The sequence below is a fragment of the Athene cunicularia genome, assembly GCF_003259725.1.
Source record: "Athene cunicularia isolate RWA chromosome 18 unlocalized genomic scaffold, athCun1 chr18_part1, whole genome shotgun sequence".
Lineage (NCBI taxonomy): Eukaryota > Metazoa > Chordata > Aves > Strigiformes > Strigidae > Athene > Athene cunicularia.
Window position 1 is genome coordinate 3,140,257 of NW_020799123.1, and position 25,141 is coordinate 3,165,397.

The 25,141-nt window shown below is 38.9% G+C and overlaps 1 protein-coding gene across 1 annotated transcript in view; it reads right to left on the reverse strand.

Annotated features, from left to right (window-relative positions):
• LOC113486753 (protoheme IX farnesyltransferase, mitochondrial) overlaps positions 1-25,141 on the reverse strand; it is a 103,253-nt gene that overhangs the window by 69,517 nt on the left and 8,595 nt on the right. Inside the window, exon 2 of the mRNA XM_026860973.1 lies at positions 24,344-24,468. Within this exon, the coding sequence (XP_026716774.1) occupies positions 24,344-24,468 (125 nt within the window). The remainder of the gene's footprint in view (positions 1-24,343; positions 24,469-25,141) is intronic.

Genomic DNA, 25,141 nt, shown 5'->3' on the forward strand with positions numbered 1-25,141 from the left:
GCACAAAAAAAAAAAAAAAAAAAAAAAAAAAAAAAAAAAATAACAGCATCTTACAAAATTTATTTAACCAAGATTTCCAAACTATTTGAGAAATCATTTCTCACTCCACCGCACTCCACAACCTAGATTGTGATCCTAAGTAATTTTGACAGAATCCTTTTAAAGTTCTCCATAGCAGAAAAGGGGGGAAGCCAGTCAGCTTTACATCCAGGAACTGCCAAATCTGGGCTGTGGGCTTTTTGTCTTTGCGGTTTGCTGCTATAATTTAAAAACCACACACAGCGCTGGAGCCTTAGACCACTATTAGAAATGCGACTTTGGAATAAATTAAAAACACTCGTGGGAAGGGGACCCAAACTTTCATGTGGCTTCCTGGAGGCTGTTTTGGCACTGGAGAAAAATCAGACACTACACAGTAGTGGATTGGTAATAAACTAACCTATAGCGGAACTTACAGCCACTGTCAGGCACTCGGTGACGTGGACAGAAAACATATGTAGAATGAAATCATGGTCCTGTGCCATTCCAGAGAGCAATGTGTATTTTTCAGTGTGGGCATAAATACACGCACAAAAATACAGGCGTTAGACGTCCACGTTATCGGGAATGAAAAGTGCAAGAGCTTTAGAGTGGGTCACTCAGCTGTATCTTTCTTGTTATTATTATTTACTGCATTAAACTGTTTATTTTATATGATCTCCTATTTGCTAAAATAAATGTATCGTTATTCAGATAATAAATGCAGAGCATATACATAAAGCAAATCGTAAATTTGTGAGATAAAGCAGAACTGTTCAGGTTTTCAAAGAGAGAAAGCACTTGGTGTTTACTAGGCATAAAAATACATGCACCACAAAATACTTTTTTTGTAATTAAAAGGTCTATTTCTGGCAATTGCCATGCAGTTTTCTCAAGTTTTCCATCTTCTTGGACAGACAATGATTTAATTCATGTTTTAATTATGTTACAGAGAGATTATTATTCCGTAACAGATAAATAGCATTAAGTCAGTTAGAAGTTATTTCAGGCATTACAAATTTACTGAGACTCCCTGCTAATACAGTTCCTTTCTTTTCCAACATTTTCTGTCCCCTACAAATGTAAGAAAGACCTACACAATCAAATGGAAAATGCAGCTACATGCTTCTCAACGGGAAACCAAAATTGGCTATGCACCAAGCACATCAGTATTCAGAGATTTAAAAAAAGGAAAAAAATCAAATTAAGTTGACTGTCTCCTAGCACTTTTGATTACTCCAATTATAAAATCAAAGACATTCCCATGTTAGCAGTGATGCCAATGGGCAGATGAATTAAATATGCTTTCACTATGACAAGTCTCCTTTTGAGGTTCACTGCCCTCCTGTTTTCTAGTACTACATAACAATATTCATATTTAGCTCTGTAGGATAAATCCTACTGCTGTTAAAGACAGCGTAAAATCCACCATTGATTTCTGTCCAAGCAGACTCTGGCTAAAGAAAATGCGAATACAATGTACTAACACACTACCCCATGCAAGAGAATGGAGCATAGTACTGCACAAGGCATAAATGAACTTCAAACATCAAGAAAACAATAATTTTCTCAGAATGTCTACATGATATAATCAAATATATAGTTTAACTTTTTTATTAACATTTTATTTTGCTAACCAAAGTAATTCCCCCCCCCCAATCACTCCAAAGAGCATCTGAAAGCTCAGACATGTTTCTATTCAAAATATCTAAAAGTCAACACTAGAATTTACCTAACATTGTTCCTAAAACATTATCATATATTTGTTGGTAGAAAGCTGTTCAAGGCATGGAGGCAATTAGTTCAGATAGCACGCTTCAGAAAAGGACGAAGAATCCCCTGAGATTACTAGGAAAAAATGCAAACGCTAAGGGCATGTTGTTCAATGTGATACACCCCCCCAACAACCAAACACAGATGTACGATTAAAAGGCCAATTAAAGGAACATTAACCTTTAACCAAAAATATAACAGTAGTTTAAATTAGTCAAGAAAGTCAGAGCAGAATGTTATTTCAAACTCCTTTTCCTATGCAGACTTCTTTAAAGTGTTATCCATTCATTTTTGTTTTATGAGGGCAACACTACCCATAAAACTAACATTTCTGAGGTTAACACATGGCTAACTTGGAGAAACAATGTTTTCACAAGAATTTTAAAAAAAAAATAATCAGAAAGCCAGACTACACCACATATCTGCAATATACATTTTATACATTTTGAAAGTTAAGGTAGCAATGCAAGTTTAAATCAGGTTTCACTTTTGATTAGAATTATCAGTAAAGTATGCATATGTTTATAGGTAGCATAGTTTGCCATGCATTTCTAACACTCAATCCTTTAATACTGAATTCTAATTTCAAAAAACAACCATAAATGCTCAAATACAGGGGTTATACTATAGTTTAATGGTTAAACAGAAGGCATTCAACAATTTACTGCACTCGGTGATCGAAAGGCATAGTGGCACAAAGTAAACTTTGGTGTAAGATCTAAAATAGAGATGAGATAGTAAAATGCACTCGAAATAAAAAAGAAAGTGGTGAGATGCACAAAATCCAGGGAGCAGGAGATCCCCCCAGCAATGAATCAACAGAAGTGCCTCTTATTAACTGCAGCACCCCATTACAGGCATTTTTCTAATTGACGCTGAATTAGCATTTCCTAGCCCAGCCAAAGCTCTCCGTGGCAAACACTTGAATGGAGGCTGCTTGACGGCTTGGCTCCTGCCCGAGGTGTAACGAACAAGATTTAGCGAGCGGAGGGAGCGGCGGTGTCCCGGCCGCTGAGCGCCAGGCTCCCAGGCCGCGCGCTCCCGGCGAGCCATGCCCGCCGCCCCTGCCCTCCGCCCCTGTCCCCGCACCTCTAAAACAATGTATTAATTATGCATTCGCCCGGAGTTTGGAGACTGTGCTTAATATGATTAGTGTTGCTGTCTACCCAACTTAAGTGCTGACGTGTATTTTAAAAGCTGAGAGTAGGGCGGATGTCTTCTGCTACCCAGAACATTAGATTTGAAGTCTTCTCAGAGGGCAGAGAATAAAGATGAAATCTTTTCAGAAGCGGCATAAAAGAAATGCCAGTACCCTTGAACATATTCCCTACTAGTACAGCCCTGCCTTGTTTCCTGGTGGGTTTTTTTGTTGGGTTGTTTTTTTGTTGGGCAGGGGAGTTTTGCTTTACTATTACCAGCAACAACAAAAACTATTTTCCTGTAAATATTTTTATCAAAAATATTTTATGACTGCAGGTCTCAGACTCTGCTTAGCTCCTAAGTGTGCCATCTAGTACAGTTTGTCTAGCTTCCCAAGTTAGTTCTCTTAAAAAGTTTAATAACAGTAGTCAAGATTTGTTTTTTATATTAGCAGAAAAAAGCATGTCATTAAATTAATGACTTGAAGATATTTACTTTAAGTAAGTGGTTAAAAAAATATACAAAATTTGTCTTGACAATTATTTTGATGACATTTTGGTATTTAATAGTATACTTGCTACCATAGCTATTTTAAATGTTTCAAAGGAACTTTTTATTTGTGTGCATTTGCTTGCAATCAATTGCCAAAGAGACTCTCAAGATGAAGCTAAATGTTAATTAAGGTTAGCTTTCACGAAAACAAATCCCACGAATGTCTCAGGAGTAAATTTATCGCCTGATATTTGAAGCTGTGATCTGCAGAAATGTAGGCCACTAGCACAGCTGATGAACTTGAAATTAAACTTCAAAGGGAAAAGCTGACATTCCACACTGGTTTGATACAAAGAGAGAAAAAGACAGCTTCAAAAGTTAGTTTTATTAATTGTAGACAGGATCCCTGAACAGATCCTTAGTCAGCACGCTGCGGCTGGTGCTACCTTACAAGATGAATCTGTGGCGGTGAGCCCCGCGCTGACAAGATACGCTGTGTGTACGTGGATCACGGCTTTGGGAGGACCACCCAGAAAGACAACCCCATGAAATAACTCTCCTCCAGCAGCATCAGCTAACAGGGCACATGTAAGCCGAATACAGTGCCTGAAAAATGGAATACTTGCCAACAATTTCAAGTAGAAATCCACACACTACAAAACGACAAACCGAAAACACTTACTGCTCAGTAGATGGTGTCTGTGGTGTTTGCTGCTCATGCTACTCCAGTCCACCAGCAAATCAGTTGATGTCCTAGTTCAAGAGGTCTTTGGTAAAAACTAATATTCCAGAACAAGAAAGGTACTTGCCATTTATATGCATAGAAACATTTACATGCCTTGGATAGCAGTGAAGTTGCTACACATTTCCAAATATTTTTGCATCAGCCAGTGCAGAAAACCCCTGTGCAGTGAGCATTTCCTTCTCTCCATGATATTTGTGCTTTGCTTTCACTGCATCTGTTTTAAAGCATCACTGAAGGCTCAGTGTTGAAAGCTATCAACCAGACAAACACCCTGCTCTCTCCACATTCAAGCCTTGGTTATGTTTCTAACGCAGGCTAATGCTGAAGTTTCTTTAATGGCTCTTCAACCCCATAAACATGCTGTTTATGTCTGTGCTCTTTGGGGCATCACACACAACCCTGCAATCTCCCAAACTAACCCATATATAAAAGCAGAAAAGTTAAAACGGGCCATCATGCACTTACATTACCTGCAGCTGTTACTTTGGAGCAGAAAGATTAAAATTTCAGCAACTGGGTCTTTCCTACATCCCACTGCTGTGTCCTACAGGATGCTTATCCACAAAAGCACCCGCAGCCGGTTGGATAGCACAAGAAAAGTAGCCGTGGACCCATATGGTTTAACTTAACATTAACCGATTAAAGGTATTTTGACTAGTTCTACAGTTAAATTACATGCACCTGTTACACACATTAGTAGCACCTACATCCTACTGCAAACACAAGGACAATGGCCTGTGGATGTAAAACTCAAGAAGATTACATTTCACATGTTTAGCACTGGAACAGAATAGATTTATTTATCAATTTCACAGTTTCCTTGAAATAAACCATTTACATTAAAATAATTCCACCTAATATGCCATAAAAATAACATTTAAATACTCTAATTTATACCTTTTAATATAAATTGTACTATTAATTTTACGATCTGTGCAAAAAATAATTTATCAGCATCCAGTTTGTATTATATATTTTAGGTTTTCCAGGGCCAAACCACATGAATCATGAGAGAAAATGTTACTGCCCTTCTAATAGCTTTAATTTCAGTAATTAACCATAACAAATAAAGCTAGTCTATCTAACATGTATAAACTTTTTTCATGAATTATTTTTGCTCTGACAGTTGGTCACCAACATATATGCTTTTCTTCTGCCTAGAAAAAGGCTGGTCTTTTGGTTCTCACACCAGCCTGACACTGATTCAGCTTCAGTTTCAGGCCCATTCTGGGAAAACAGAGAGATAAAAGGGTATTGTGAACACAAATATGGTAAACAGTGTATTGGGGGCACATCAGTACAGAAGACAGGCAGCTATGATGCATTTCTAAAATCCTCGCTGCCTTTAGGTTACTACAGAATAACAAACACAATTTGCTGGGCAACTGAAAAGATTTTATTGAAGTGAGTGATATAGTTTGGGGGAAAGTAAAAAAGGCAGAAGTTTCTGAGCATACTAGTGATCCTCCAGATCTGAAACAGATGCAACTGCTCAGCTGAGCTGGGGTAGGGGAGGAGGTACTTTCTCTTTTGAGCCTAATGAGAAAAGTCAGCTTGCTGACGAGAAACACAGGGTGAGCACAGTAGTACTCTGGAAGGCAGCTAAAGTGTACATGCATCTCCTCCACCAGACAATAAACATCTCAGAATGGGCACTAACGACAAAGAAAAAGGCTGCAGTGACTTGGAAGAAAGTCTGATTTCAGAAGCAGAAGCCACCCTTCTAGCCAGACAAAGAGAGCAAATTTTGCATCTCTTAGATCATGGGTTAACCTTGAAATCACCACACTGAAGTCTTCAGAGCCTCCCTCCCTCCACACTGCAGCTGAACATCTTCTGACTTCTTGACAGCAGTTTTAAAAAAATAAAAATAAATCAGTATTCCCATGTGTCAAAACCAACACCGGTAATTTGAGCAGCAAAAGCATCGACCACTCTAATTAGGGTAAGTCTGCTCAAAGTCATCTGTGTTTTCTGCAGCAGACTTGAGCTCACACCTCTCTGTTAGCCCTGCTAAAGCTCAGCACAAGCTGCACATGCTCAACCTATGTAGCTCAGACCTCTTACTGACATCCCCACATGAAGAATGTAGGGTATCTAAGTGTGTAACTCATAACCAACTTTAAACTGTACGGTTCCTAATGCAAAAACTACAGCTTTGCACAACCCACCTAAATGCCTTTACATAAGAAATTCAGTGCCCTCCAAACTGGGTTCCAACCTGCTTAGCTGGGACTCACATGAGCAAACCAACAGGAAAGGCTGAGAACAGGGGTCTTACCGAGACCGTCTTTCTGTCGTGGACTGAAGTGTCTCACTATCCTGCATGACACATCTATGGCATCCCTTTTCAAAAGATGCTACTTGTTTTCATTACCAGGAACAAGAGGCAGTGGTGGTTGCAGTGAACCTCCCTTTGTAATAACAGCTCAACACTTCAAAACAGGGTAATTCCACCTCAGAAAGATGGTTAATGTACTTCACAATAATAAGATCTCAAGATATTATTTCACCCAAGAACAGGACATGCTCAGATGGACAAACCACTCTGCTTTCCTATCAAGATGTTCAGACCTTTAAAGGTGGAAGCTGATAGTGAACAACTGCAGAAGTACCTTAAAATACCAGGTGAATAAGTATCAAATGAGGGGCAGAGGCCAGTATGTATGGATAAATATAAATGTTATGTTACCCATGGAAAAGAAACCAAACAGCTCTGAGCTATTTTCCCTTAGAAAGGACACCACAGGGTAGGGATTGATATGTCTATGAAAGAGCAATTCACTATTTAGAAATTATCTTAGAAATGAAAAACAAAAGCTAGAGGCACTGTACCAGAGATAGTTGATTGCTGTGATTGATTACTGTCCTAAGAGGTCTCATTTAATTTTAATTAAGGACTTGATTAATCAAATTTGCTGTTCTCAGGTCTACTCACTAACAGTGTGTATGTGTGTAAACATGCATATGCCTGCTGATGGAGGGATGCTGCCCTGCACAGACATTGCCACTGTATAAATCCCTTCTATACCCTTCTATATCCCTGTCTATAGCCTCGGGGGATGCAGTTTGGATCCCCCTTTCTTGGACAGAATCTTGCAAACCTAGCAAAGAAAAGATAAAAGGCAATCACAGGTACAGAACAGCTTCCACAGAGAACCAAGACAGAGCAGGTTTCTTCAGTCTGGAAAAGGGCAAGTGATGGAGAATATGAGAGAAGTCTATAAATAGTGTGGAAAACCAACAGGGAGACGAGTGCTTGTTGCCTCTCCCAGTGCTAAAACAGGAAAATGAACAAATTAATGGAGGAAAGTTTTCACAGATACAATGACACCATCATTGTTTCAATGAGTCCCTGACACAACACTTGCTGGAGAATTTTCTGGAGACTTACGCCTTCATGCCTGTGCTCATCTTAACCTTAATTATTCACTACCATATACTTTTGTTGCCGATTTTCACCTACCAAAGCAAAATACCCTTTTTTCCATCTCCACTCCAGACAGGTATGGCAAGGAGAGCTCAAGGGACAATGAAAAGAAGGAAACTACACAGTACCAAAAGGGGGAGATCAGAAGGCACTGACCAGCCTTCCCCAGGGGTGCTCACCATCCCTGTGGGCAACCAGGGAGCTGGCAAGTGCTGCCCAGTCATGCTCCACGGAGTATAAGCAGGAGGTCTCAGCTCCTGGGACTTCCCACATCAGGCATCCTCCTCCCAGCGCTGCCAACAGCCTCCTGGGCCACAATGAGATTAATAAGGAGGTCCCACATGAGGATGGGTCTGAGAGAAGGGCACCAATGAATACTGAAGAGAGAATCCTGGTGTCACACAGCCCTCTGGCCTGACCCAGGATGGTTTTTCTTATGTGATAAACTAAGAAAATAAAGCTTGCTTATGATTTAAAACAAGCGAGAAAGGCTTTTTTCAGTTGCTCATAGCAATGCTGTTTATGCTCAAAACTGTACAAGCACTGAAAAGTTGCACTTTCCCACATTCTTCTTAGGGAACATTTTACAAACCGGCCCTACATGCTCTTCACGTGCCACCTGTGACAACGACAGATCCTCAGCTTCAGGGATGCTCTGTGGGCCCTGGAATTAATGCTCGTGATGCCTCAAGCCATAAAAATAGACTTATGGACACCTACTGGAGCACTCTGCATCCCACCATCACAACCTCTTTTGAACACCCCAGCAGCCTGGGATCTGTGTGCCTGCCTCAGATGTAAAAATGTACTCATAAATAAGTCAGAGCCCATCACAATTAAGCTACTTTCAGTATTCAAGATCACAATCAAAATCAAAGAGATGATTTACTCTGAAGATTTCAAGTGACATCTGCTGAAATAAAAATATAGTTTGGAAAAAGATTGTAAAAAGATGACTATGTTATTACCAATAACTTTTACATCTGTCATTAATTTTCACTTGGTTTTATCTGCTCTCCTAGTCTGCATCCAATTTCACATTGACTTGTGTTTTATTACAATCCCAATGCGGATCCCATCAACCGAAAAGACTAATAATTGCCTATGAAATGCCTATGAAATGCAGCAAATAGCAAGGATACTGTTTCCCTTTACTTGCAAACCATAGGGTCTTTAAGCAGCTGGCAAAAATAAGTATCAATAGTCTTTAAATTGTCTCTTTCCAGAATGCAAGAGGCAACAAATATGCACGTATAAACCAGATTTTTCCCCTAAAACCTGGAAAGGGTTAATTAAGTTACACTTCTTGAACCGGTTAGTGAATGACGTTGAAATGGCACAGAAACATTTTCTGGCACAGTGTACCCTAGACAAACTTCCCCCAGTGACCATAATTTAAGGCTACTTTTTAAAGAGCCTTTTAAAGCTCAGCACTGCAGAGAACTGCTGAGGCCTGTAACAGTATCTCTCTCGCCTTCCTACCCTGAAAATACACGGAACTCAGAAGTATACATTTAACACCCAAGGGCCCTACCTGTCTTTAAGGAATTTTTATAAAGTAGATGGCTACCTCAGGCTATTTAAGTACTTTGTAGTAAGACATCAATGGCATGTATAGAGATATTCCTTTGATCATTACACCATTGGAAAAAAATAAAAAAACAACCCCTAAATCTTCACCATATAAATTTACGCTTGGAAATCAGCGTCGTAAGAATCATCATACTACAAAACCACAAATAGCATTCAATTTAATCTCTGTGTTCTCGCTCATGTGATAGCCTTTGATATTCCTGAGGATGAAAAATGAATACATTTTACTACAAAGATAATTTGTGAACAAAGCCCTTTTTAATTTTAGTTTCCTATTGAAGAACAAGAAACCAAAAGTTAAAGGGTGAAATCAATAGCTAGGCCAATTATTAACCAAAACCAACAATAAATGAATGAAATTGAGATTTTATCTTTTGTAATTTCTAGCAACACATTGAAAAACTTTTTTTACTATTCTGTTTTTCAGTTCAGAATTCAAATTATGATTAATAGGAGGTGAAATCTAAAACATTTTCATTTGCATTGCCTGCACTGAAGATACAGTACCGTCTTCTTTTAGCTGTACAATGAAAAGCCTCAAAAAAAAAAAAAAAAAAAAAAAAAGGTGCAGAAATTTTATTTTAAGGGCTGTTCTTGAGGAGTGAGAGGATGTGAACATCTGTGAAAAAACAAGTGCGGAAAGAAGACTAAGATATGCAGATAAATCATTAGTTATATTAAGATATGAAACAGGCACCCAAAGAATGGCATAAAATGTAAATGAACTTTGGGATCTGGTCTCTTAATTTGACAGCTGTTTGACAACTGCAAAATGGAAAACTGACCTCAGACAACTGTGTATAAATGAGACTATTAAGCAGAAGAATTTCACATGGAATGATACAATATACACTGCAGTAACTCCTCACATGGGAATAGATAAATGCAGACTGGAATTTTTATTGTCTTTGAAGGTGGTGATGTTAAAAAGACTTGAATTTCACAAAGAGGAGCTGTACGCTACATTATCACAACTAATGCCACTTTCTGAAATACAACGACTGTCGCCTACAGAAGTACGCTCACACATAACTCACAGGCATTTAAAAAACCATACCCAATGAAGCAGCTCTGGAGACACAGAGAAAACCTCTTCTGCATTGGGGCTGCAAATCTGAAGCCAGCAGAAGTATACAGTGGTCAAGTCATGGAATAACTTATTTGAGGGGCTTCTTTGGAAGTTACGGGTAGTCACAATTATGCATGGAAATATATATCACCAAAGCAGCACCACAACAGACATGCTCCATGGAGAGAGTGGCTTAAGGAAATATTCTACAATTTTGGCGCCTACAGAGACCTTCTTGAAAAGAGTGGCAAGGTAGCAAGGGGGAAACTCCTACTGTAACTGCCTGAAGCACACCTTAAATCTGATACTCTCATCAGTAACAGAGAATTAAAGAGAAAACAGGGAGAAAGCCTACTTTTAGATGTAACCAACCATTTCTACACATAGTTCTGCTCCAGATCCCACTGAAAAGGGCAGATCTTCCAAGAGCATCCCCAAGCACTAATTCTTCACGTTCTCTAGCAATGCAAATTGCCATTTGTGATAAACATGTTTCATTCCAAAGCAGTTAAGCACTTGACTGTTTCTCTTATTTCTCTCCCTGGGACAAATACTTAAAGTCAGCCTTCCTTACCTTTGTTTTTAACCACAAAAAAATCCACAGAGGTTGCACAACCTGAAACAGGGGAGACTAAAAGCTACCCAAGCACTTGCAGTGAAATCCAGCCTTAGAAAGGTTACAGCTCTCCAAGCACAAAAGGTTAGGAGTAACAGCAGCAGAAGCAAAGCAGATTTGGGGGATCAAGTGAAACCAAAGGGTGTTTTTTGCACAGAAAAGCAATATGCTGTGCAGTACCTTTAATTTTCAGGTGTGTGTGTGTGCGTGTGTGTTTGTTGTGTTGTTTGAGGTTTTTAAAGCCTTGTGTTCAGTTGTTTCAGTGTCATTCAATTTGTTAGTATCTAAAATTAAACTGAAAACTAAACAAAGCAAATCCAAATATGTAAAAGACAACATAAGCACCATCACCAAAACATTTTATCAACCAGATCTCTTCTAGCAAGGAGTCCCACTGTAACTGCACACTGCATGAAGAACAGATTCCTTTTGTTCATTTTTAACTTGCCTTTTGCTAAAATCTCTTGTTCCTGTTTTCAAGAGACAGTAAATAACCATTTCCTAAACATCATCTCCCTGCCAGTTGTGCTTTTACAGACCTTCATCACACTCTGCCTCACTGTCACCTACTTAATGCTATTCAGAAACTAATTATGGCATTGTACTAATAACACTGATTTATTCTTCCACAATCCTGGCATAAAAACAGCTCTTAGAGTCCAAGATGACTAGTCTCTAGATATGACCAGAGCTATGGAACCACATCCGCATGGCAATTTGAAGGAAGTTTGTGCTTTACAGGTTATCCATTTTCTCTGACTCTAGTAGTACTTCTAATAAAATACTTCAACTCTCCCTGCAAAACCTGCCCTGCTTATAAGCTTCTGCATCACCTCTTGGCCCCACTTCAAAAGAAACTTAAGAAACATCCAGATCAGGAGGGAGTTAAAGTCAACTGTCATCTCACAGAGGAGGCAGAAATGATTTCCACCAGGAGTGGTCCCTACACTGAAAACTTTGATCAAGGATGAAGAATGTGAACCCAACACACAGATCGTAGTTCAACATTTCCCCATTACTGCTGAAACCCTGCCAGGTGATATTCTGTATTTGTCCCTTCCAGACACTGCTCTGCTACTTATCCATAAACCAACAGGAACTTTCACCAGAGTGAGAAAAACTTGACTGAGCAGAGACAGCCCGGATGAACTATCGGGAAGCTGCCGAAAACAACAGCAGAAAGTCTTTTTGGAATTAAACTCTATGCGGCACAGGCAGCAAGTTAAACACAGCAGACTCCTCCACCTCACTACAACTTTGATTTCTATTTCCAATTCAGTTCCCTTGCTATCTAAGGTCATTTCAGATAAACATTTTTATAAAGGATGCCCTTCAAAGATAATATTTTTCTTTTATTGCCCTTTAATAAACACACAGCATTCTAAATCTTAATGCATCTTGTAAAAGGTTACTATTTTTAAAAGTATCTAATTTCAGAACATAAAAATGAATTTGAAGCTGAACTATTCAGCCTGCTTTCAAATGCCATCACCTTTATGATACTCTCTGAAGTTAAAATGAATTGTCATGTCTCTATTAGGAGCATCAACATACATCACGACTGTAATAAGAAAGAAGTCTTAAAAGGAGGATTATAGGACAGATTTGCATCTTCTAGAAGTCTGTTTTACTTCAAAAATTTACATAATCTATGCAGATACAGACAAAGTTAGCCTTTAGTGACCTGAGATAACCAAACCTCAGAGATTTGCAAACATGTTTGGTTTCAAGTCAAAGCTTATATTATTAAGCTGCTCCAGCCACATGTCCCATTCTATTTCTTGTCCTAGTTTAATGGTACTTTCAGCATGCCTTGGTGCTTTTTAATCAGGATGATACACCTAATGATTTTGGTATTGAAAACTAACAACTAACCTCCGCCTTCAGATTCCATACAGATCTCAAAAAAACCCAGAAGAAATGGATTACTGCCCAGAGCTGTGGTTTACTCCTTCATTAAACAGCTTACGCTTAGAATCCTCTTAAAAAGTCACTTAGTGGCAAATGGCTATTTGACGCTACAAATAAAATTTTTTTAAAAGAATTTACTACAGCTTTCTATTCATACCAGTGTTACAATCCCACTGGGATACTGCTGAATTTTTGGTGCAATTTGGATTGCTGTTTCCCACCAAAATTCAAGTGATTTGGGGGCACTTATTTATTTATTTATTTATTTATTTATTTATTTATTTATTTTTGGGGGGGTGGGGGGGTGGGGGGTGTGTTTCTACACCTTCCCAAGGAATGTGTCACATGCTCATCTACTTAAAGCATGACAAATTTTAAAACAAAAAATCCGACCGTCAGTAACTCTGGGTAGATCTTTTTAGGACAACTGACAAACGCCCCAAAGTTGGCAGCATCAATATTGTACATGCCATGTGTGCTCATCCTACAATAAATTAGGCAGATCGCATATTGGAAACCTGTTGCACAGTGTAGGCATGCTTCCAAGAATCAAGCAACATACCTTGCTAGTGCCTAGAGCAACACCCAACTCAATCCGTGAGCAGAAATATAGAGAGAAATTAAAAATCATTTTATGAATTTTAACCAGCATAAATCAAGCCTCAATGACTTTCTTGTTTCTTCTAGGATGTGACATGTGTTGATTTTTAGTAAACTCTAGGCTAACGCTAGTAGGTAGCCTTACCAACAAACAGGGGCTTTGACAAATCTTAATACTTCCTCCAGCACTTCCAAGGTTCAGTTAAGTCATGTCCAGAAAGAAGATGGATGGTCCTTGAGTTTTTACATGCTTAATGCAGCTTGTTTCCATTCAAGGCTACATCTCTCATGACAATAGCTACCTTCTTTGATTTCTATAGACTAACCAACTTGCTTTTCATTCTTCCCTCTATGCTCCCCTGAAAAACTAAAGTATGTGACTCAGAGAAGTGTTCTGGTTTTTAAAGGCAAACCCACACACTTTCACAATCTGTAACTTGCCAGACTGCAAACTCTGTAGGACACATATCATTACCTTCTTACTCTGGAAAGTCACCAGACTCTCAAGACACTATTGCAATACACACGTTAAATAATAAAATTCTGTGCTACTACCACAGATATGAAGGGAAGGATCCTCCACAGCTTGTATCTGCTCTGATCAACAGACTCCGCTTTAAAGACCTGTTACAGTGTCCTCCGAAATTTAATGTTTAAATGCCATGGCACTGGCAGAGGAGCAGATGACTGCTATTACAAATGACGGGAAATTTTCAAAACTGGAACCAAACCCACCTATTGGTACATCACTTCTGTCAGAGACCACTTTATCACGCTCTCAGTGACCTGCTACCCTGACAATCCTAGAAGCACTTTTCCAACAAACTACCTACAGAGTTTGAAGGAAAAAATCAAAATAATTATGCCACTGAAATTTTTATGTTAAACTACCAGGACAGTTAAATTCAATATAAAGATAACAAAATGTGGCCAAGGAAAGAACCATTGAAATAATTAAGCACTTCATATTACATTGTCATCAGACTTTCTAGTATTAGTTATTGCATGGGCTACAGAGACATTCATCCAAATATACACTATATATGCATCTGTTTAAATCAGACCACTATAGAAACCCGAAATACATTTACTCAGATTCCTCACATGAAAAAATCCCTAGAAAACAATTTCACTGTTAATAAAACACAGCATATCTTCACCCTCACAGCCACAGCAGGACAAGAAGGATCCTTTCCGCTTTCAGTGGGGAGCATCCATAGCACTTGCTCCTTCACTCTTTCCTAGGAAAAGGTGTGCCAAGACCCTCCTCATCCCTTTCCTCATAACCTAGAGGTCTCTATTCTTCCTTCTCTCTGCTCAGTTACAACAGAGAAATAGATTTCCTTGGGACACCTGCCTGCCCAAAACCCACTACTGAGCTCTGGCAGAGCAGGTCAGCAGAACCAATTTTGCACTAGGCTTTACTGTAAAATCTTGCAGCTTTGGCAAAAATAAGTCAAAAGCCCCATAAGGTAAATTAACATTTTGCAGCCCACACAAACAAGAACATCATGAGCGCTTGCTCCAGCCCCGCTTGCCTTTGCCAACACTAGCTGCAAAGCATGATCAGCACTCTGCTAGCTAGGTCCACCCTTCATGGCCACGGTTGTTAACTCAAGCGTGGAACAAAGACAAAACTCTGTATTAACAGCAAAAAATAGTCATGCAAATCAAGTAAAGAGGGCTTTCACTCCATTTTACTGCACATAAATCCTATCCAACATTATGAAGACATAGTAGAATCTGAACTCATTGCATACATGTAGTATTTTTTAACAATGGAAAGACAAAACCCTAAAATAATTCAAAAAGAAAGGGACTGTTAGAATGCTCTGGGTTTGTGTTTCAATGAGCTATTCCCTAAAGGAATGGTATTGGTAGGCTGTTTCAGGGAACCAGGAAATCATTTTCCTTAACCCTTGTGAGTCATACTTCACCATATACTCATTATTTTTTGTACAGCACAGTACACGAGGTACTGGATTGCCATTTTTGAAACCATCAGGAATCTAACTCAAAGCAATAAACAGAATGAATATAACACCATTTAAATTACAAAAAGAAAACAACATTTCACTAATTATCTCATAAGGTTAGAATTTAATACTTGCATTGCTGAAGAAATTCTCAGTTATTTGGAAAACATTAAATACATCTATTTAAAGACTGACAAAAAAAATACCAACTAGTTATTTTCACTTTTCCTTTTCTAAGCTTAGAAAGGCAGTACCCCTATGGATCAAAAGGCCAGATAAATCTTATTAAGTACTAGGTTTTCCCTTTTGTCTAGTGCTCGCTCCACATTCCATCATTTCAGTCCTTTGAAATTCCTTTGTTCTGCCTGTGATCAGGGTTTCCAGGGGAAATCTGGCATTGGATCTAAAGGGAACCCCACACCACTGAAGTATTCCTGACAATTAATCATTTGGTAAATTATCTCTTCCTTTTCCCCCTACCTCACTTGCCCCCAGTATTTCCAGAGACCCTTTTAGTGTGGTGCTAATAAGACAAGACTTCCCATAGCATCAAAATGCATCATCTTGGAGGATTCATGTACACATAGAAGTTTAGCAGTTTCTGCAGTTACCACCCAAAACTTCCTGTCTGTAAAACTGGTATTTCGGAATAATAACAAGAATTTTCTCCGTATTTGCTCTCAGACCATATCTACCACCAAAGCCTATGTGGCTGAAAGGGCACTTTCAGCTGGGGAGAAAGAAAACACAGGACTGCAGGGCTCTTTCCCTTGTGCTGTTCTGCCAGTGCGAAGGAAAGCACATTTTCTCCTTAAAATCCCTTTTACCATCCACTTTCTGGTGTTCATTTAGGACATAAGCTGTTCATCAACAAATGCAACCAGAGAGAGAGAAAGTGTGCAGCCAACACTTAGACTGATTGCCCTGTTCACTAAGTAACAAACAATGGGATGTACTTATTCTGTGCATCTACAGGAGAAGTTTCTATACCAAATCAGGAAGCATGATGATCCATAAAGAAGGGGCACAAGATTACATATAACTTCTTACCTACTTTTTAAAAGTTATTTTACTATATACAAAATGTAACATAAGAGAAAGAATCAAATCAAAACACTGTGATTTAAATTCCTCTAAAATCTGAAGCTCTATACTATTAACGAATGGTACAGAGGGGGGCAAAGTACTAAAAAAGGATGCTGGTTTATTTATTTTCATTGTCTTTGTTGAACATCACACTTTGGTGACTGGGGTCTAAATGCCCCTCCCTCTAGGGCTTTGGGAAACTATTACTCTCTTTTGAAGACTCTTCACATACCACACTCACACAATATACACGAGGAAAGAGAATTTCTTCCAACAACGATATGCATTAATTTATAATATTTTTCCAAGATCCTTTATCAAGTCTCAGTTGTAGGTCAAATAATTTATGCTTTGCAAAGATAATCTCTGCATTCAAAATTTATCGGTCCTTCAGAGGTTGGTTCTCATTAGTGCTCATCATTTTCACTGCTCATGAAATACATCTTCACAAGCTGAGCCATTCCTACTCGATATCAAGGATTCCTACACACTAACTTGATCTAACTGTTGCAATTATGAATCATCTGACAGAGCTGTAAGTTATGATCCTCAGTGACCACTAATGAAGGCTGCCTAGCAGTAAAATATCAAAGCAGCATATATCAGCACACTTTAGAGCACAAGATAGACTTCCAGTGTTGCACTTCTCTTATATTTATTATATACTGTAAATTACATCACAGGCTGCCTCCAACACTGACAGTCCTGTACTCCAGAGTTAAACACCAGGTTTTAATAACCACTCCTGACAATCTTTTGATCGCTGGGGGGGGCAGATGAAAGGCAAGGCCGCCTGCTGCAGGCAATCTGCTCAGTCAAAACAAAGGGGACTTCAGAGAGAGACAGAGATGCATCAGGTGTTAATCTCAAATGAACAACCAGGAGTGCGGGCTGATTGACTCCCTCTCCATTTCCAGCTAAAAAAGGGTAAGTGCCTGCCAGCGGGCTCATTAAGGATGCACGCAGGAAGGGAAAGGTGCTATTAGCTAGGCATGAAATATTTTGATTTGGAAACCCAAAACCTTGGAAAGTCATTTTAGGCTCTTTCTAAATCACTTTAAGCTAATCATTCAACTATCTGATTTTTCAAATACACTGTATGGAACAAATCTTGTTGGCATTTAAAACAAGTTCTCTCATTCAAACATGGCAGTGCAGTAATCTGCTAGAGGAAGAAGCAAAAAAAAAAAAATTTTTTTTCAGAGCTTTCAAAAAGTGGACAAGCAGAGCTGTGAGATTACTTGGGAAAAACCTCCTGCATCAAGTGGAGGTGGGCTGGATGATCTGACAGAGGTCATCGCTGCCAATTTGGTCCTGAATGAGAGTATATTAATAATGTTAGCATCAGAATAAAGAGTTACAACTACATGCTTTCAGACATTCAATAAATCATGTATTTGGTAGGAAAAGTTTACACATGATAACACCAAAAACCACACTTGATTTGAGGGAATATGAAAGAATTATTGCTGTTCTTTGTTTTGTGTTTAATTATTTGACTGAAATAATGAGAAAGGGGTCTGAGGCACCACCAGACTCCTGCTACTTTTTTCACTTCTTCACTAATCAAAGCATCTATCACTAACCACCCTTTTCTGCATATTAGTTTAACCCTTGTTTTATTTTTTTTTCTACTGCTTCAATCCTTATAACAGATTTGTCTATGGATTTGGTCAGAAATCACAGCTGCACTCTCGGAAAGGAACACAGCTACTAATGTCACATCACTTTACCGTATTTTTCATAGCCACAGAAAGCAAAAAGTTTACTTGGGGTCTCATAGTCCAGTATGAACCATTTTTAATTCTATGACCAAAATCTCTGTATTAAACATCTCTCAAATGGGGAAAGGGAGAAACTAGTAGTATTGCAGGGCCTCTGATCAAGCAAAAACCTGAGTATTTATAAAACTTGCAGAAACAAAAGAAGATATACATTAAAAACCTCCGTGCTCACAAGATAGGTGGGACCCAACCACATAAAACCTTCTCAGGTTCCTTCTCACCTCACAAAAGCTGTTTGATGGGGCAGGGGGCAACAAGGGAAAAAAGGGTTGAGTTAATACTTCATATGCTGCATCTCATACACATAAAATCATCATTGTTACTGCTTGACAACCTTGAAATTAAATGTGGAGTTGATAAGGAGAAGACTGCTCTGCCATGGAAGCTGGCAGCACATCTACAGCCAGTGATGCAGGTGTTCACAATAACTAATTCCTCGTGGGTTTTTTCCCTCCTTGAAAAATAAATTACAATTTTTACTGGCCCAGCAAGCTAAAACAGTTACAGCCAATATATCTTTAAGGAAGAACAAGGTGTTGGACTTCTGACAATCAGTGCAACACATTATTTCATAACATTTTCTTCAAAATTCAAAACACCCTTAAACTTAAGTTTTTCCTACTCTTTTCATCTGTTACATGACCTTAAACATCAGGTAGTTTAGAAAACTACAAATACACAACAAATATCAATTTGTTATGTTTGAGCACCGGAATACAAGCACATTAGCATGATTCCAACTGATGACGTTGCTGCTCAGCCATTATGGTATGAATTGTTTATCCAAATTGGATCAATTTACCTGTTTTATTCCTTGGATTCCAAGCACTGCTGATTAACCCATATTTTCAAAAACAACTGTAAAAAAAGTTGAGTTCAGACCATCAGTACAGCAAATCACAGCTTCATCTACATGGAATGGAGGCACAATGAAGATTTCAAAATGTTTGTGTGTTTGTAAGCTCAGGTTGACCTTTCTGTGGAAGATGGGTTAATGTTTGCTTATCTAAGTAGGCGCATTACTTTTTAGCATTTTTTTTAAAGTTGTTTTGTGAGTACTGGGCACTCAAGTAATTTCAGAACAGCAAAAAACCATAAAAGGTGAAGACTACAGCTATCCTGGCTGCATAGAGATAGTAAGTGGATTAAAACCTGGAGGAGAGGCTGCTCTATTTTGATTTTATTTAGCCTAGTGCCTCTGCAGCATCCAAATGACGATCACAGTTTGTCTTAATACAGAAGATCACACACAGGGTCCACGGGCTGGCAACTGAACTCAGATCCTGAATGTCACTCCATTATTTTAACACCAACCCCACTCTTCCCACCCATTACAGCTATACTTCTAAAGGATCATGGCTGTCAAGAGAGAATGACATTAAGAGCAAAACGCAGCCATCAGATCAGACCCTGAAGGGACAGGGATGATATCTGGTCTTACATTTATTCCCTCATTCTGGTTAACATATTTACTGTATTTCTTGTTTTCAGCTCTCCAACTTCAGCTAAACTATTCAGTCCAGCCTACTTCCTTTTCAAGGTACCATCAGTCAAATTCAACCACATCATTTTATCTCTCAGTTACTAAATTCAAGCCATTTTAAACATCCTGCTTTCATCTTTATAGCTCTCTCCCACTTCTTAACCGTGCTGCAGTTACAAAAGAATGTACTTGACATATAAAATGTGCATGTGATTCCTTTAACATTTTAATGCCGTGTATTGTGTTGTAAACATCTCTTCATGTTTTATCTCCTTCTCCATAAATCAGAGGCTAGTATCTTAGAAGTCTCACAAATGACATGTTTTCTCCATAATATAAATGTAAGACTCGACTCCTTGAAACTTGAGTCAGCTTTCAAAAATCATCAAAAACCAGAGCTACAAAAAAAGCATAAGATTATCAACTGACTTAATATAATTTTCTCCCACTCCATTTCTATGACAGTATATTACAGGAAAAAATAAGTTACTAAATTGAGTCTTCACCAATCAGAAAAACAATGTTTTGCTTATTCTTTTTTGTCACTTGTAAAGAACAATACCAAGGTAAATTATCTTTTGTTGTATCCTTACCAAAATACGACACTGAAAGAGTCAGGGAAGTGGACAGTATAAAAAACGTTATATGCTAGGAATAATTCTTTGTTTTATCCAAGATTAACATGCACTGTTTACAAGAGGAACCCCAGAACATAATTTCATTTCCTTACAATAACTGCAATTAATAAGACTGATTTCTTATGACGACATTTTTCTGGTGGTTTTGTCTATCTTAGTAACGTTACAGTAAAAAACGTGTCTCAGTCTATTCCTTGGTAAATGCATTAAGTGATTTTTTTTTAAATTAAAACCCTCTGTAAAATAGTGATTATTTTGAAGAGAGAGAACACCGATAAAGAACACCTGTCCAAAATAATTTTAAGTTACTTCAATGATGTAAAAAAGAAGAGTGCCATTAGAAAAAAAAAAAAAGAGGGGAAAAAAGAGGAAAGCAGTTTTAGCAGGTGGTACTGAAAAGTGGTGACATGTTGTAGTACAATACTGAAGGGCTGAAGGATATAACACAGTGTTGGGTGATGTGGAAGACACCCAGGACCACTGGCTTAGTGTGCCACTAAAATGCTAGATTAGGTGCAAAGTACAGCTCTGAAGTATTGTGATACGAAGGAGTGAGGCAGAGGCAGAACTGCTGGTAGAGGACAAGAGAAATAAAACACTATCTTTTCTTTGGCACCTTCCAGCAGGAGTTTACTCCCTTACAGCCCACAGACCCAACACACTCTACAGGAAACCCAAGGACCCTCCAATATTTATCCAGATCCCCAGAATTCATAACATTTTCCACCAGCCTGAAAGATTCTGTTTCTCTCAAACTACTGTGCAACATCAATTATTCCAAGATACTTTTCTTGACATTTTCTACACAAATGTTTCTAGAATAACCTTGCTGTAGAACAGGTACCATGTTTCCCCCTAAATGCAAGCCTGTGCCCAAATATTTCTTTGTCTGTATTTTCCTGGTTATTTTAAACAGACCCTTTTTTATGTCATTTAAGTTATCCAATTTCAAAGATTTGTCATAAAAATACATTAGTTCTACTTGCATTGGGAAGTGCATCTAGTATTAGCATTTACAGGCTGTGAAACTTGTTTGTAAATACATGCCTTTGACTGATAAATATCCAGATTGTACTTCTATGAACAATGGAAAAAATACAGGGTTGCCAACTCATCTTCTTTTATTACTGCTTTCTTGTTAAACATAGTGCAAGTAGGGCAAGAGCCTCCATTCTGGCAAATTTCTGTGACTTTCTAAGTCTTGTTAGGAAGAAAAAAATGTTTAAAATATGACATACAGCCATCTGATATCAACAGAGGAAGTGATAATTAAAAGATTACTTTAGACCAACTTCATAAAGAAACAAAACATGACTTCTTGGTCTCTGTGCATTACTTAGCATAGTCCTGGCTCCCTCCCCAGTAGTTAATTCAACTTGATTCAATGGGGGTAAATTAGCCTCAGCTTCTACCAGATTGCTAAAATGAAGTGGTTAAGAGAAGGAAAAAAAACCCAAACGCCAAAACTAAACCACAGAATTTGAACAGTTAAAAGTATGTACCAACAGTTCCATGAATATTATGGAATCTGTTACATTTTTACAGGACTAGGCTCCTCACATCCTGTCCTAAATCATGGGGAAGAATCTTACACAATCGACACTTTACCTTCCCACGACATATTTGAGGACTGTAAATCGTGAACACAGATTTATCAGGGAAATGAGGAGTGGGAAAGACGAGTTGCCCTTAAAGATGTACAGATTTATAGCAATATGGGAAACGGAAAGACGGTTATCATATAAAAAGGTCCTTAAGGGATAGCAAGGAGCAACAAGGGAAGCATGAGTCATGAGCTGCCAGAGAAGAGGATGTGTATGGGGAGCAATGGACAGAGCAAAGTAGCAATAAAGGAAGTTCCAAGTCAAATGTGCTCCTTCACAGAGGTCAAGACAGATACCCAAGCTTAAAGTATTTATTGAAAATTAAATTCCCAGCCAATTCAGACACAGCACCACCAGCAACACTGAGAAACGGACACTCATCAGTTGAAAGGATCCATTGATAAACAAGGTCATAGACCTCAGCTCTTCTATTTTGCTTTGTTACCAACTCTGCTTTTCTATTTTCCTTAATAAAAGCAGCTGCCTTGAAGGTCTGTCTGCATAGACAAGTGGCAGAACACGAGTGAGTGTGCAAACTTAAAGAATTCAGCTAAAAGTGTGAAAGACAGTTTTACACATTGTGAGGCTGGAGTAACCTTCTCTATTTAAGGGCATATTAACAGCTGCTCCTATGGTGAGATAGCAGTGAGTAATGAATGACAAGCTCAAGCAAACAAAGTTACTGCACTCCTACCTTTGCTTTCCCATCCCAGCAAGCCTCAACAGCGTCAAACACCAAATTATGGCCCAGGATTCCTGGTATTCCTAAGTATCTCCATATTTTCAAAAGCAAGGTTTTAAAACGTGGCTACTTTTGAGGCAAAATACAACACTGAGCAATATGTGGAAGCTGAAAACAAAGAATACCAGTTATTTGTGTGTGAATATCATCTCTAGGAAGATCTATAAAAATCTCAAGAAAGACAAGTTGCACAGGTGTCTCTAAACAAACAATAATTCTCCTCTTAGACCAGTAGTATCCACAAAGGTGAAGGTAAACATGACAGAAAATATTTCAAAGGATTGGTAAATCACAAAATGAATTATTAATATTAAAAAACTATAGTAGAGGAAAAAAGGTGGAAAAAAGCATACCTCCAAAACCATATCAAAACCAAGAAAGCTTCACCTTAGTTATGACAGCTTTTCTACCCAGACTTGATGTGAAAAATACGCACATGATAAGCAAATGTATACTTCAGAAAATAGTGTGACTTAAAATAATTTTTCACGACTACCTAAGTTAGGTGGGCTTCCTAAATATTTCCAAGCAACTAAAAAAAAAAATCACACAGCATCCTTCGTGTTTTGCAGGAGAAACAGACACAATGTTAGCTGTGTACTCTAATTTTAAGCTCAGCGAAAACAAACAGGAAAACTTGTATTTACTTCAGTTTGAGCAAGGTGCATGTTTAATCTCAAAAAGCACACTGGGTGCCTACAGCTGAGGTGTAACAAGGTGTAAACATCAAAGAGCTCAACTCAAGCAAGGGGGCTGCAGGATGTAGATCACAGGAAACCTTCATGTCCTGTTCCGTTAGCGGGGTGCCAGGACTCAGCCTCCCCCCTTTCCCAAGTGATTGCTGAAACCATAAAGCGCTATCAAAGGTGCCACCTTTACTGCCACTTCTTTTGCCAGGCCATATTACAACTGAAAGCAACTGTGGCTACTATCCTTTGTAACTCTGTTCAACACCACAAGTGTTGTTATCTGTTCACTAGTTAGGCTCTCCTTTACGACTTAGGGAGAGCCTAACAGCAACCTTGCTTCTCAGCTGGATTGCAGGAGGGCTGAGAGACCAGCACCAAGCTCTGCAGATGTGTTCACACACGCAAGGAAGCTCAAGTCCAGGCACCTGGAACATCTCCGGCATGAAACAGCTACCACATGGTGGAGATTTTCAGTACCTTCTGTAGATGCGCAGGAGATACCCTGATACCACTCTGAACAGAAGCACACAAACCCCACTGAACTCCCACTACAGACGTTTAGAAAGGTGCTCTGTGCCATTATTTAGACAAATCTGAGAAGGACATACACTAACACAACCAAAGAACCAGCCCCATAAGGCTGGAGCCCTGATGGCTATTCTTACACTCCAATTACACAGTTCTTCCTATGCCATTTCCAGTGACCCAGGCTTGGTATTATCAAGATAAACATTATTATTGGGAGGCTTAAAACCTCATCAACTCCACGCTCTGCCTAGCAACTATACTTTAATTCTCAGACATATATTCCTTTTGCGGTGTCAGATTTAGCAGCTCAGAGCTCACACAGCAGCTGAAGGCGCAGCATTCCCAGCCATCCATTTACGCTCCTTGGCAGCATTTCAGAAGCCAGGACAACACCAGTTTGCAGTACAGATGAAGTGATGGACTGACCTGATTGATGGAGTTGGCAGCACAGGATGCCAGTCCAGTTCCGAGGGAGGCGATCAGGAAACAGGTCAGGTCAAAAGGGATTGGGGCCATGGCAAAGCCAGCAGACGCAGTGCTTACAACCAGAGCTGCAACACAAGCGAGAGCACAGTTCAAAGCATCAACAAGAAAGTGCCCCCTCCGTGCACACCACTAGAGTTAAGGTTTTTAAACCCTGTAAATACCCTTGTGCGGATTAATTTTTTGCTACTTTTATGGATCAAAGTAGCTCCAGGAACTATGTACAATTAATACTACTACTCTACATAAAATAGTCAAAGATGAGGAGAACTGTCAGGGATGACATGAGAAACCCAGAAGTATCAGCACATTAGTAGAAGAGGTGAGACTAAAACTTATGCCTGTATATTCTCTATTTTATGAATTTGCTAAAGGATCAAACTGCCTCACGCAACACGTACAGGAGATGCGTTTATTCCAGTAACTCACATGCCACTGCAAAGTCTGACAGGGAAGAAAAACAGTAAGAGAAGTCCTGAACAGAGACATAAACATTATATCAATATTATAGCAGAAACTTAAGCAGTGCAGAGAGTCAAAAAGAGACTCAGAGCATGTAGGCTACAGCTGGTGAAGCCAGTAACTTCACTGTGTAAGTTCACACTGTTCCCATTTGACATGCCCACTTCAGACAGAGGGTACAATCACATCATCACATTGACCCAGCAACACTTAAAGGCCTCAAAATTTAGGTGGCTTAAAAATCCATTTCAGTTCAGTCATCCAAAATTATAACTTTAG